Source organism: Apodemus sylvaticus, chromosome 2 (assembly GCF_947179515.1).
Source record: "Apodemus sylvaticus chromosome 2, mApoSyl1.1, whole genome shotgun sequence".
NCBI lineage: Eukaryota > Metazoa > Chordata > Mammalia > Rodentia > Muridae > Apodemus > Apodemus sylvaticus.
Window position 1 is genome coordinate 164,609,438 of NC_067473.1, and position 14,008 is coordinate 164,623,445.

At 43.6% G+C, this 14,008-nt stretch overlaps 1 protein-coding gene across 1 annotated transcript in view; it reads right to left on the bottom strand.

The window, feature by feature from the left end:
• LOC127677682 (ovostatin homolog) overlaps positions 1-14,008 on the bottom strand; it is a 42,072-nt gene that overhangs the window by 2,006 nt on the left and 26,058 nt on the right. The window contains exons 21-33 of the mRNA XM_052172709.1: positions 12,140-12,258; positions 11,400-11,451; positions 10,312-10,395; positions 9,243-9,419; positions 8,076-8,157; positions 7,294-7,450; positions 6,105-6,185; positions 4,665-4,830; positions 3,728-3,933; positions 2,439-2,648; positions 1,333-1,457; positions 627-717; positions 223-291 (exon numbers count right to left, since the gene is read on the bottom strand). Of these exons, the coding sequence (XP_052028669.1) occupies positions 223-291; positions 627-717; positions 1,333-1,457; positions 2,439-2,648; positions 3,728-3,933; positions 4,665-4,830; positions 6,105-6,185; positions 7,294-7,450; positions 8,076-8,157; positions 9,243-9,419; positions 10,312-10,395; positions 11,400-11,451; positions 12,140-12,258 (1,619 nt within the window). The remainder of the gene's footprint in view (positions 1-222; positions 292-626; positions 718-1,332; positions 1,458-2,438; positions 2,649-3,727; positions 3,934-4,664; positions 4,831-6,104; positions 6,186-7,293; positions 7,451-8,075; positions 8,158-9,242; positions 9,420-10,311; positions 10,396-11,399; positions 11,452-12,139; positions 12,259-14,008) is intronic.

Sequence of the window (14,008 nt, forward strand, 5' to 3'; positions counted from 1 at the left end):
CAGGCAACCATGGCTTACATTAAGATAACTTGGTAATACAAAGGTTATGATTAGTGAGACAGAACACAGCCTATATTCTATGTCTCATTAAAATAATAAGGTCTTTCCCACATGTCCATAATAAATAGAAGCTTTCAAACACTCTTCAGAAGACAAAGCCACAAAACAAAACTCAGAAACAAAGTCATGAAAGAAAAAATAAACTATTGTTATTGAACTTACGTTTTTCAAGTAGAAAAGAATGTGGCCATTCTTTAAGTCCGTCTTCATTACTTGACTATTGAATTTAAGCTTTGAAGAGATTGACAAGAAGAGTTGAGGATCAGCATACCTGAGTCCCCCTCTAGAAATGAGCACTATGCTGTCTGTTTAGGGAAAGTTCCCCTTGTATCTCAGAGTTTTGGTGAGTACACAAGGGAACTGGACAAAGAAACGCACCATGAACACTGGGCATAATGACTCTGCATTTCTGCAGAATAAAATTACCATCCCTCCTATTCCAGTACAGACAAAATACAACCGTGAACTCTGAGGAAATGCGCTTTAAATGAAGAATTCCGTTATTCAGTTCACTTTTTATGCCCTCTCACTTTCTCTGTGCTGGGGACAGGGCTGCTCTTATTTACCTCCTCGATCGATGAGAGGACAGGGGTAAAGCCAGAGAGCATCCCCACATCCACGAGGACCGTACCGGAGCTTTCGTGAGCTCCAGTGTACCTGAAACGAGAAAGCAGACATATCTCTACGTGGGTTTAGGAACATGAGCTCTCTCAGTGATGAGGGCTGGGTGGGCAGGGGCTTGAAGTCTGGAGAGCTGGCACAAGCTAGGAAGGGGCCGGGAAGCCTCATCCTCAACCATTTGAGTGCAGTCACAGCCGAGTGACAGTGGTCGAGATGCTGGGTGGGTGAGGTGACATCAGCTGGTTCCAATCATGACCTCTGTGAATGCAGAGCCTTCCCAAATCTCACAAGGTCAGAACTCACAGACAGAACTTCCTTGTTTACGTCACATATGTTCCTGTCAGCTTTCGACTGGCCCAACACCTGAGGAGAGCTTCCACACTCTTAATCGGTGAGCAAGGCAGCTCTCAGACTGTAGCTGAGGAGTGTGACTCGTATGTGTATAGATATCGCTGAAGATGTGTCTAATACTCCCAGTATCTAAAAAGGACAGTGAAGTGGCCGTAGGGTAGATCACCCGTCAACCTGGGACTCGCTGTGGTCACTGCCATTCAGATTTGGTTTTCTTCAGTCCTATTTGAAATAACTCTTTGATAGAGTCCTCTAACTCTATCATCCTCTGAGAGAGGATGTCAAAACTGTTACACTTACGTGAGGGTCACTGTGAGGTCAAACTTGGTCTGGAATTCATCTGAAGAGTTGCTCTTTCCAGTTTTTACGGAAAGGGAAAATCCTGAGGCCTCCTTAGGAAGTGGCACATTGTACCTGAGGGTGGCCTGGGAAGGATAACATCTTGAAAATTATCTTGTAGTAAACACTGAAGAACCTGTTATCTCATTAGCTCTATTATTAATGTGCTTTATAGCATTATCACCAGGGCACCAGCATCAACGAAAATGTTTATGGGGGACAGTGTGACGATGTAATTGGATGAGGACAGAATACGTTCCACCAGAAGGACAAATTTAGTTACTAAAAATGTTTAGTGTGTGTGTGTGTGTGTGTGTGTGTGTGTGTGTTGGGGGGAGACGGTGGGGAAACTAGAAAGAGCATTATGAAATGGAAAGAAGAGCTCTTATTTGGGGAGAAAGTGGGGTGCATATGACATGAAAGCAGAAGGGGATATTGATGGGGTGGGCCTTTAGCAGAAGGGGGTGATGGGAGCGGGGAAGGAAAACAAATCGTAAAACAAGCATGAAGATGCTATCAGGAAACCTATTACTCTGTTTGCCAACTTTACTATTTTTTTTTTTAAGATTTGTTTATCTTGTTCTATGTGTGTGGGTGTTTTGCCTGCATCTATGCACCACATAGTGGTGCTCAGTGCTGATGGAGGCCAGAGGAGGGCATCAGATCTCCTGGAACTGGAGTTATGGCCGCCTCGTGAATGGTCAGGACTAAACCCTGATCCTCTAGAAGAGCACCAGTGTTCTTAACTACAGAATCACCTCTCCAGTCCCTAAATGTTAACTTTAAAAAAAATAATAAAAATGTGAGTAACCTCTCTCTCTCTCCCTCTCTCTCTCTCTCTCTCTCTCTCTCTCTCTCTATATATATATATATATATATATATATATATATATATATATATATATATATATATATATATATAGCATTTTCTACTGCTGTTTAGAAAAACATGCGAGAAGCAGGGACCAGGACGAGTCAAAATGACAAGACACGTCACACGCAGCTGAACAGTGGTCTGGATTCTTATAGACAGGCTCAGTTCTCCCTGTGAGGAAGGCTTCCATTACCTGTATAAACGAGCATCCGTCTCCTTCTACATCCACCGTGTATTGTCTGGGGCCTTTGGATACTTTCGAGTGTTGTACCAGAAGGCGGTTATCTCTGTTAACATGGAAAACCTCCTCAGAATCCTCTGTGCTCACGGTGATGGTGTTTTGAGGGTTAGAGCCAGTTAACTTCATGTATCGGGTTAGAGCAAGAAGGCACACTGTGGTGTCCTGAACAGAACAGTGGTACAGGTCAGCCATTGTTGACCATGAACTTCAGTCTCCACAAACATCCCTGAAGCTACCGTTAGGACAAAAATTGATGCTGCGAACACCAGAGAATGCTTGGTTGTGAGAGTTGCTGACAATTCATTGTCTTTAGCAAATTAATTGGATTTTAGATTTCTGAAATTTTTTTAAATAAATCACCATCTCTTCTGTTGACATGTCAAATCTAGTCAGAAAAGGAAGGTACCACACAATGTGATGACTACACTTCTGTCCCCTTATCCTCAAAGAGAGACAAAAGTCAGAAAGGGGACTTTGGAACTTTACCCTGCCTTCTCATGCCTTAAAGAGGAAAAAAAGGACATCATCCTCATTAAATGAAACTCTATTTCCCATGACTTTTGGTTTTCCCTGTTAGGGAAGGGATTGCCCATGGCTTCATGGTCATTCATTTTCTTGTTTCCTGTTCCCACTTTTGCTTTCTCTGATATAGAGACCACAGAAGCACAGAGAAATCTCTATTCCTAATGGATGTGTGTTTGACCATTGTACTGTCAGATATCTACAATGCCTTGACTCTGTCCTTATGAAGAAAATCTCTTCTAGACCTTCATTCTGTTTTCCACTGTGCAATGGTGACCCAGTGGGCCTAAATTTCCTTAAAGGGAAACTCATTTATCACCTAAAATAGAGTCTCCTCGCAAGAGTGTCAGAAACACAAGGATGAGCCCACGAATAATCATCAGTTAAGTAATTCTGAACACGAGTCAGAGTATGAAATGTGTGGGCTGGAGATACGACTCAGAGGTTAGGAGCTCTGTGGCTCTTGCAGAGGACCTAGGTTCTATTCTAAGCACCCCCAGGGTAGCTAATGAGCATCTCTAATTCCAGATCAAGGTGATCCAATGTAAGTGGTGCACACACTTGCAAAACATTCATATACACACAGCAAAATGCATAAATCTTTAAAGAGGATATCCAATGCTCTTCATCTGAGAAGCTCTGTTATCTTAACAATTATTGTTAGCACCTCGAGTGTCATCTTCTGCATTAAGCATATTCACCCTGTATCAGCCAATCACCTGCATGGCAGAGAAGCCTCCATGGGAGTTCATCCGCTGGGCAAGCCACTGCACAATCTTGCTGGCATAGTCGAGGTCCTGGGTGTCTTGGGAAAGGACAGCCAATAGCACATAGCACGTCTTCTCTGCCTCACCAGAGAGTGCCGAAGGGATGAATGACGGAGAGTTGTCGGATTTCTCATCTTTCCCCCAGTATATCATATTATCTGAGAAAGTGGAGGGAAAATCAGCCTCTACAGAAAGAATTTCCGCAAGTCTTTAAAACAACCTCCTATAAGTGACCAACTCAGAGGGGACAGGTTCTGTTCTTTGCATTCCTGTTGTAGCCTGAATCTCAAATGCGTGTACTGAAGCCTTGACCTCAGCTTTCAGGATAGGACCTTTAAAGAAGTGATAAGGTTAAAATGAGTTTTCTGAGGTGGTACACCATCCAATTTGACGGTTGATTATAAGAAGACAAAATATGGACAAGTAAAAGAGAGCCAAGACTGTCCACACACAAGGACACACACGAAGAAGGCGGAGGAAGAAGCCATCCACCTCAGGCAAAGAGCCCTGCTATTGGGAACTTACACGTCAACCTTCTAGAAGGAAAAAACATTCTGAGGTTTACGTCAACCAGTCAGTGGTATTTTCTTACGACCGGTCCCGGGCAGTAAGTATGGCATCTCCTTAGGGTGTTAAGTAGTCTCAGAAGTAATTATTGTCTGCAGCACGCTTAATTTCCTTTCCTTTATGTATTTGAGAAAAAATGGTGGAAAATAGAAAGAGGGAAATTAAGGTATCTGGTAATCTTTGAAGACATAGATACGGACATGTTCCGGAGATGCCAAAGCGCTTTGTGGAGGGAAGGCTCGATCTGATCTCTCAGTAGGCTCTGCGCTCTGTTCTCGGGAGTTTTGTCGACCAGCAAAGACAGATTGGTAATAAGACTCACTTGTTTTTGTAGCAGATTGATCCAGGATTGGGAGTAAGGATTTCACTTGCTCTTCTTTCCCAGCTAAGGCAAATACATAAGCCAGAATAGCTTGAATGTAGCCACTGGTGACCCCATTCGAAAATGCCTCTTCCAGGCAGTAGAGACCATTGCGGAGGGCAGGAAACTAGTTGGGGATGGGGAAAGATATGCTTGTAAGTAACCCCCCAACATTTCGGGAGTTTGCTGAATACTTAAGCTAACTTCTGCTTATAATGTATATACTGTATCCCCGAAGCACATTTTATATCCAAATCTATCATATATACTCACATGTTTTATTTTTGCAAATAAACCTATCATATAGATTCATACACTATAATCTTAACATAAATTCAGACTCCTATTTTTGTAGGAGGACACAAGATTTAAGGAGCGAATCATCAGTTTATTATCAGATCAACAATCTTTTTAGATATAATATAAACTTCTTTCATGTCACAAAACATATAATTGTGTGTGTGTGTGTGTATGCATAGCCATGTGTATATGTGTGTGTCGTGGTGGCCAGAGGACATATTTGGGTGGCAATCTGAAAACCACTAATTACCTCATGAGATGTCTCTCTTTAGCTGGGCCTCACTAATTATATTAGCCTTGCTGGGGAGCAAGTCCCAGGATCCTCTTTTCTCCACAGTTAATAGCATGATAGACATGTGCTTCCATGTTCCCCTGCCCTTGTTCCATGTTCTAGGAACCTGAACTCAGGTCCTCATGCATGTGAGGCAAGTACTTTAGTAACTGAGCCAACTCCCCAGATCACATCTGGTTTCTTTTAGACCTAAAACATTTTACTTTCACGCTTTAAATAGAGGTTTGTACTTGAAGATCTACTAATGACTCCAGAAACACATGGTTTCTCTTTTAGGAACAGATTGGGTAAATGGATTAGTCCATGGGTTGAAACCATATTGAAAAATGTTCCAATGACCTGGAAACAAACTTCTAGACTACGGCTTTGCTGAGAGCAGACATTCTTCTTTAGTGACAGGTGTTTTTGTTTTTGAGTTTGGGTCTGGCTACGATAGGCAAGAGTAGCCTCAACTGTCACAATCATTTTGCCGTGATTTCCTGAACACCAGGATTACCACTAATGCAGGTGTGTGCCATCACACCTGCTAGGGCAGAGGTTCATAATCTCAAGTTCATGACTGCACTTCAGGGAACAAATAAATACCCCAGATCGTATGAAAAACTGAGTTTTCTCAAGAGTGTATTCAAGGTGGGGGAAAACCTGACTTCTATCCATCAAACGTATCAGTGAGTCAAAAGAATTTTGAAGGATGGTAAGGAATTAAATGTTGTCCTGGTATCTTATTCTGTCTAAGGATTTCATCCTGACTCTAGAATCTATCTAAGGTGCATTTGGCAGAGCGAGGTCAGAGAGAATAGAATACATACACTGGAATTGAGTCCAACTTCAAGGAACACCCCGACGACATACGCGGTGAGCGCAATGTCCTCCTCATCACCATTACTGCCCTGGAAACAAAGGGACAGTGAGAGTAGACTGTGACACAACAGCCATGTTTCTGAGTTGAAACTAACTAGGGAAAAGTGCTTGAGCAAACAGCCTTAGTCACAAAAGCACTTTAACATACAGTTTTTAAGTTAGGTGAATAGTAGTCGTGCTATCTGGTGAGACTCATTAACATTCAATTTTAAATATATGTATGCTGTGCATTCTATTCCGTGGCCTGGTGTCTGACTTGCATTCTAAGTAGTTCGAGTGGCTGTTTTGACATTAATTTGAACAAAGCAAAGTAAACACTTTGTTGATGGGTGAGACAGAAGGGAGATGAAAGACATCAGTGGTTGCAGAGGGGTTGGAATGTTTCAGATCCAGAACTAGTTCAACCATCTTTAACCTCCCAAGTTTACCTCTGTGTCTGACCCAACATGTTGTGAGTAACAGACTAAACCTTTGGGGGTGTATTAATTTAACAAATCCCTAGTTTCCACCAATAAAAGGCTAAGAGTGTCATAAGATAGCTTCTGAGTCCTCTGCTTTGCTGTGACTGCCTACTTAGTGTTACCATCAATGTATTTGAAAAGTTTTCAGAGTTATGATTTTCTTTGTTCTATGACTTAAAAAAAAGTCTTAACCAAACAAAATTGCAACATGGAATTTGGAGTGGCCTAAATCTGTATTCCTGGTTTGTAGTCACTCATGCTTGGGTTCAGAATAAATTATCTCTTATTTTCTACCTGAGACCTTGATCTAAACCTCAGGACTACGGCGTGGAAAGAGATTCCTCATACACTCAGCTCAGCCTCCCCTCAATGTATTGTGTGACTCCAAATTCCCAGGGGCTTTCTTTCTCTGCTGAGTCTCATTTCCCTTCCTACTCCCAGTTTAATGATTGCAGAAGCCTGATTCAACAAAAGAGGTATGCAGGCTTCTGCCTAAGCTCTGGTTAAACATTTACAAATCAGGACAGATACTCATGGAAAGGACACATGTGACACCCACAAGAGAGACCTGTGATTACAGCTGACTTGGAAGGCGTGGCATTCCCAAGGAGTCAAGGCAGCAGAGGCAGATAACACAGAGAAGCTGGGGAAGAGAGCCTCCTCGTGAGTCCCGTACCTCCTGGGCGTTGTTGACAGGTTTCTCCTCCCTTCTAAAGCATCCATTTGATTTCTGTTTCTTTACAAGCCAGATTAACGTCTGTTTAGGGATTGTCTCTTCGATGAAAATATATTCCTTCATTTTCTCAAATATCTTGAAGGAAAGAGCACTGAGCCTGTAACGGGACCATCAAAGCAAAAGTCAGAGTGAAGCTGTTGTCACCATGCCACAGGGCCACCAGCTCTCTTCCCCTTGGTACAGCATCCATACTTGTCTAATGTTGACAGTTACTAGTCTTGATTGACCATGGCCCTTTTATTGGGGTCAGTAAAATATGGTGAACAGCAAATCTGTAGAAAACAGAGCAGGTGGAGTTTGGCCACTCAAAGGTCTGGCTGTACAGTCCGTTTGACCACATGCCCAGAAACAGGACCGGTGTGGTCTAGAACTGGATGCTACCGGGCCTTCTTCTAGTTTCTCTTTCCAGTATCTAGATGAGACTGAGAGGATGTGACACTTGGCATGGTGTTGATGAGCTGGGTCGTCACAGAAAGCCAACACTAAGTGGTCAGACGGCTAAGCAAGTTGCATGAGGCTATGGGGACATTGCTGCATCAGACTGAAGAGAATACATTTTGGGGTTTTATTTTCTTCTCTGTAAAACCACTTTGAAACCCACTTGGCTGGAGAAGCCCTCCTTGAGCACTAGCTGCTCTCAGCCCTGCTTTCTCCTCTCTTCCCAGTCTCACCCTTACAAATCCCTCCCCAGGTGCTCCCTCTACAAAGTTTTAACCTCTCACCATGTGCTTCCTTCCTGGTTGTTCTGGCAGAATGCATCGTAGGACCCATCATAGTTTTTGAAAGACAAGTGATTCTGGTAGCCTAAAACACAACAGAGTAGGAAGTCGTGTCTTAGCCTGGAGAAGAAGGAAAAGCCTGAAACAGACTGGCTAAATACAAGGCCTGGGCGGGGCTACGGGGACCACTTCAATGTTGGTTTCTAGACAATGCAGGTTGATTAGCTCTGTGTGGAGAGAGAGTGCCTTACTTAAAAGCTGGCTCCGCACAGCACGTAGCAATCAGTACCTTCCCCTAAGGTTATTTTACTTCACTCAGTTTTACCTTCCTAAGAAGAAAACCCAAAATGCATCTCCTCCTGGACTTGTCCTCAATATCCCATTTTAATGTCGCTCGTGTGCATCTTTCAACATTCAGATTCAATCGTGTCACTGCATTGGAACTCAGCCAAGCAGGTAGGTCTACGGGCTGACGAATGACTCATTTTTCAGACACTGTTCCCAGCAACAACAAGATAGTATGGTAACTATGACACATTTACAAATTCATTGATATTAACTCCATGACTGCCAAGGTCCAGGGAACATCTCAGAGGAGGAGACAGAAAGAATGCAAGAGCCCAGTGATGGGGTTGGGTGTCTGTGCTATGGAATGCTGTCTCCAGAGCATGGCGTGGCCTTTACAACTGTGAGCTCACATGAACTGTGGCTGCCTATACAAGGCCTACAGAAGATCAAGCCTATCAAAACCCTGGCACAGATGGTGTAGAGGATCTCTAGGCTCAGTTCTATGCTAAGGGGCTATTGGTAGTGAGTGTTTGCAGCAGGTGGGAGTCACATTGTTTATTGAGGGTGTGGTCGCTGGGAACTCTCTCCTGTTCCAGGAGAGGGCCCTATACCATGCACATATGGACTGTGCTATCTGGACTGGCACAGTATGAATAAAGAAAATTTAAAGATAAAGATAAGTTCACTATTTGAAACTACAGTTCTACATCGGGAGGCTAAATAATGAACAGAGATTTTAAAGATAAAAGAACACACAGGATTCAGAGGACCTAAATGTCCACTCTTGGCTCACCAGGGGACAACAGAGTAAGACTGATCATGTTTTGATATTGGTTGCAGTTGATTTCACCTTTGTGGCCAGAAAGTACTTAACCCTCTCACCATTAGATAAGAGAAACAGAGCCTTGGATTTGACCTCTTCTGTCAGCTGTTCGGTAGTTCTCAGGTAGTCAAGTATGTAAATGTCAGATGCTAGCTGGGCAATGTTCTGTTCAGCACACCCATAGGATGTTTGGAGAAGGCTCTCCAGATTCTGCATTGCAACTCCCAGAATGTCTCCTAAAGGCAGAAAGGGAGAAACAGGCACTTACACGAATGCTAAGTCGCTGCCTCAGCACTAATAACCACAGGACACGGTAGGAACAGGAAACTATTTAAACTTCACTCTAAAAGGTGTAAATGGAGGCTGGAGAGGTGGCTTAGTGGTTAAGAGTCCTTGCTGTCCCTGAAGCAGACCCAGATTCCATTTCGAGCATCTATATTGGGTGGCTCCTGACTGCCTCTAGGAGGAAATCAGTGTCTCGGGCCTTTGTGGACACGACACTTATGTGCATATACTGCCCCCTATATACATAATTTAAAATAAAATAAATAAAACACACAAACAAACCAAATTTCCTAGAGGGAATTTAGGGGGAGGTGGTTCTGAAGGGTGGAATTAGAGGAGCTTTGGGGATGAAAACGTTTTTGAAAAATCTCACTTCCAGAGCAAAGAGAAATCTCAATCAGAGAGCAAAGAGGAAGCGTTGGAAGTGTGCTCATTTGCTAACTTGCTTCTAATTTGTGCTTTGAGATACAAACCTGAAATATAAACTATAACCCATCCCTCTGCTAGGGAACATCTCTCTCTTTTTACTGAGAAATTCCCCAGTATCACAACATATAATCTCCAAGGGTCATTCATATGTACAGGTTAGAACGGGGTCTCCTGTTTCCCTGAGCATCTGCCATTACCCGCCCCCCCCCCCCCCCCCAGTGCAAATGCTTCATAGAGATGCAGGTCGGAAAGCTCCACGCCTTCAGATCCCACATGGAAGCAGACAGAAAGGAAAGTCTAAACATAATTCCTCCCTTGATAGCGTGTGAAAATATCTCCATTCTGTTATTTTAGGACTTTTACACCTCAAGTAAGGTTTTCTAATCACTATGACACAGAATTTAATAAACTCACCCACAACGGTGACAAAGGACCTGGCTGACCCTTCTACTACATTGCTTGGCAATTCCAGAAGTATTTGCTTTGAGGCGTTGGTACCTGAAAGAACATATCCGTACAGACATTGCAAAGACGCCCTTCCTCAAGTCACAGCAGCGGATTTTCGGAGCAGCAGTATTAGAAGGAACAGGCTGTCAGTTAGTTTTACTTATTAGGCAAAATGAAATTGCGACTTTGGGCCAGTGAGATGGCACAGAGGGCAGCAGTGCGTGCCAGCAAGCCTGATGGTCAGAGTTCAATCCCCAGGACCTAATGGTAGAAGGAGGGAAGCAACTCCTGCAACTTGTCCTTTGATTTCACCTCCCCAATGGTATATACATGTGCACTCATATACATGAGCACACACAGATACACATGCATGTGCATTTGAACACACACACATGAATGTAATGAAAATTTAAAAACTAAACTGAGAATTAAGCTAGTTTAGAATTTCAATGTACCCAGAAAATGATGTATACTTCGTTTTAGACAATGGTTTCTATTTCCTATCAGTTCAGCACTTAAACTGTGCATGGAAAAATAGAAGATATAAGTAAGACTCGTAGCTTATAGAAGGAATGCTCTAAGGGCGGGTAAACACTAAGAACAGTACTCATGATGGCCACAGATCAGGTAACTGAGGGCCGGCAGTGAATCTACCGACCATTTCACACCGAGAGTATAAAAGCAACCCCTGTGTTAGTGTTACCTAACAAAAGTCTGAGTTTTCCATTGGCCAAGATTGCGAGACAATTATATGAACAAAGAGACCCAAATGTAGAAGATGAAGAAGGTAGGTACTGGAGGACCAATCTCGTTAGACAAACAACATTTCATAAATATAGGGTCTATATTTGCTAAAAATTACATTATAAAGACAAAACAGGAAGTAAAGTAAAGCCTGAGAGAGGAAGCTAAAATGTGCCCACGTGGCCCTGGGCTCGGGCTTTGTGGCTTGTGGTTCGAGGCTCGTGGCTTGTGCGTAGGCTGAGAAAGTGTATCTGCCACGCTTACGACTGTCTCTGGGACCAAGTGCTCACAGGGAGAGGGAGCCCTCTTACCTTTTGGGCAGATAAGGAAACTCTGGGTTGTTTCTTTTTTAATACCTTCAGACTGTTAGAAAGTAAACAAAACAAGAACAAAATCAAAGTCGGATCATTGTTCCCAGGAAGGAAAAAGAGACTAAACATCAGTTCTCACAGGTGCAGCCGGCTCACGGTTGTTCCCAAGAGCCATTTGTTGTCCCTGTCCTTCCTAGGTAGAAGTCTTTTACACTACACACCCCTCAGGCCTTCTGCTCCCACAGGTTGTACAGGACAAGCCTCGTCACTGAGGGACACCTTTCACTGCTCCATTTGTTTTTTATTGAGGATGACAAGACTTCTCAAAGCACAGAGCACGGTAAGGATTTGTCTCTTGGACTTGAGGGTCAGTTAAAAGGGTGGCAGTTGGGGACAGCTACAGGCTGCTGTGAGCCCAGAAGATAGTCAAGACGTAAGAAAGCACATTTCAAGGGGGTTCGTCATCCTTCACCAGACTACCTCTGTAGCTTGGGTTTGGAGACGCTGAGAACAGACCCCAGGTCTTCGCACAAGGTAGGCAAGTCCTTACCCACTGCGCCACATGCCCAGTCAGGGCTGAAGCACTGATTAAAGAAAGGACGCATGCGTAAAAATGCAATTTGTTCAAAGTGGAAGGTTTATGCCCAAAGCCGGTTTAGCATTTCCAAGAACAACGTTTTAGTTTATCTCATAGACACTGTTTCCCGTCAGGAAGAACTTCGTATTTCACACTCACATACCTCTACCCGTAAAGTTTTGACTACAGTGTCTTTCCAGTGGACATCTTGCTCCTGATTGGCGTCATTTGGGCAGGCACTACTCTTTTTGGATGTAGCCACTACAGTGACATTCACTTTACCTGGAAAATATTGCCAAGCACAGGGTGAAGACTCCTTCTCCAGTGAGGCGTGTCAGGGTGATCAAGCATGTCTTGAACAGACATGATTGAACAACTTTTATCATCCCTTGAAAGTTTAGATCAAACTACTGCCTCTTCTCCTGCCTGGAGATAAGGCAGTATGTCTTGTTCTACTTGTATCAGGATTCCCTGCAGTAAGTTAGTTATTCCTTGAAAACTTACAAATTTTAAGAAAGATAACATCTTATGAACCTTTACCACCACCTTGACATTGTTTACAGAATGATGTTGAACAGTGCAACATCAGAAAGCTGCCAGTTCCTCTCCTCTTCCCCCCTCCCCCAACTCCCTTCCCCTCCCCTCCCTTTTCCTCCCACCCTCCCCTCCCTTCCCCTCCTCCACTCTCCTTTCCCTTCCCCTCCCCTTTTCCCACGCCCTCCCCTGTCCTCTCTCCTCTCCCCTCCCTTCCCCCACTCCCCTCCCCTTCCCCCATTCCCCTCTCCTCTCCCTTCCCCTCCCTTCCCCTTCCCCCACTTCCCTATCCTCTCCTCCTGTCTCCTGTCCTCCCCTCTCCCCTCCCCCTACTCCCCTTTTCTCTCCTCCCCTCTCCTCTCCTCCCTCTTACCCTCCCCTCCTCTGCCCTCTGCCTACTCCCCTCTCCTCCCCTTTCCTCTCCTCCCTTCTCTCCTCCCCCTCCCCTGCCTTCCCCTCCTCTTTCCTCTCCTTCCCCCTCCCCTTCCCTTTTCTTTCCTCCTCTCCTTTGACCTCTCCTCCCTCTTCCCCTCCCTTTATTTCCCCTCCCCTTTTCTCCTCCTCCCCTCCTTTCCTCTCCCCTTTCCCTCTACGTCCCTCCCCTCCCCTCCCCTTCACTCCCTCCCTCCCTTCCTTTTATTTTTTTTTCCTGAGATAGGGTCTCACCATGTAGCTCTGACTGGCCTAGAGCTCGCTATATAAACCAAGCCTAGAGTTCACAGAGTTCTGCCAGCCTCTTCCTCATGAGGGCTGGAAATAAAGGTGTATAAAAATATTCCTGTTTCCTAATGTTTCCCAGGATTAAAGAAAAACACCACCACACCTGGTAATAACTAGGGTTTCTAATGTTTCCTATCATCAAAGAAAAATAGTAAAATATAATATAATACAGCACAAGGGCCACCAGGTCCAAACTGAGTGCTGGCAAGGAATTTGTTGTTTTCAATTTCTGTGGTATGGCAGAATGTAATCAAGACTGATCTCCTGTGTCCTTGTTCATAAAAACTGGAGGATTGGTGAAGCTTATTTGCAAGGCCTAACATCATCCATGTGCTGTTGACACAACCAATATATTGTTCCCGTTTCTTTGTTGTGGGTTTTACTTTTAAGCCTTTGAGCACCACAAAAATGCAGCAGGGAGTGCAGGATTCTGCCTCACTTTCCAGAGTGAAGTATTCGAACATCTTACAGTGCATAAAAATTAAGAAAGTTTGAGTGTACTAGAAAAATGCTCTGAGGTCAATCACTGTCATAGTTGAATTTTTAAAAAATCTTATATTTCTCACTGATGCAATAATACAGCAAATACAGGACATGAAATAAAATATTTCTAATGACATAGGTTTTAAATTTTTCTGGTTCACTAAACTTTTAGACGTTCTCTTTTTATATCACCAGCCAGAGACTTCTAAAGTTACTTTTCTTTTCTTTTTTATAAGCATTTTTATTAGATATTTGCTTTATTTACCTTTCAAATGTTTTCCCTTTTCCTCATTTC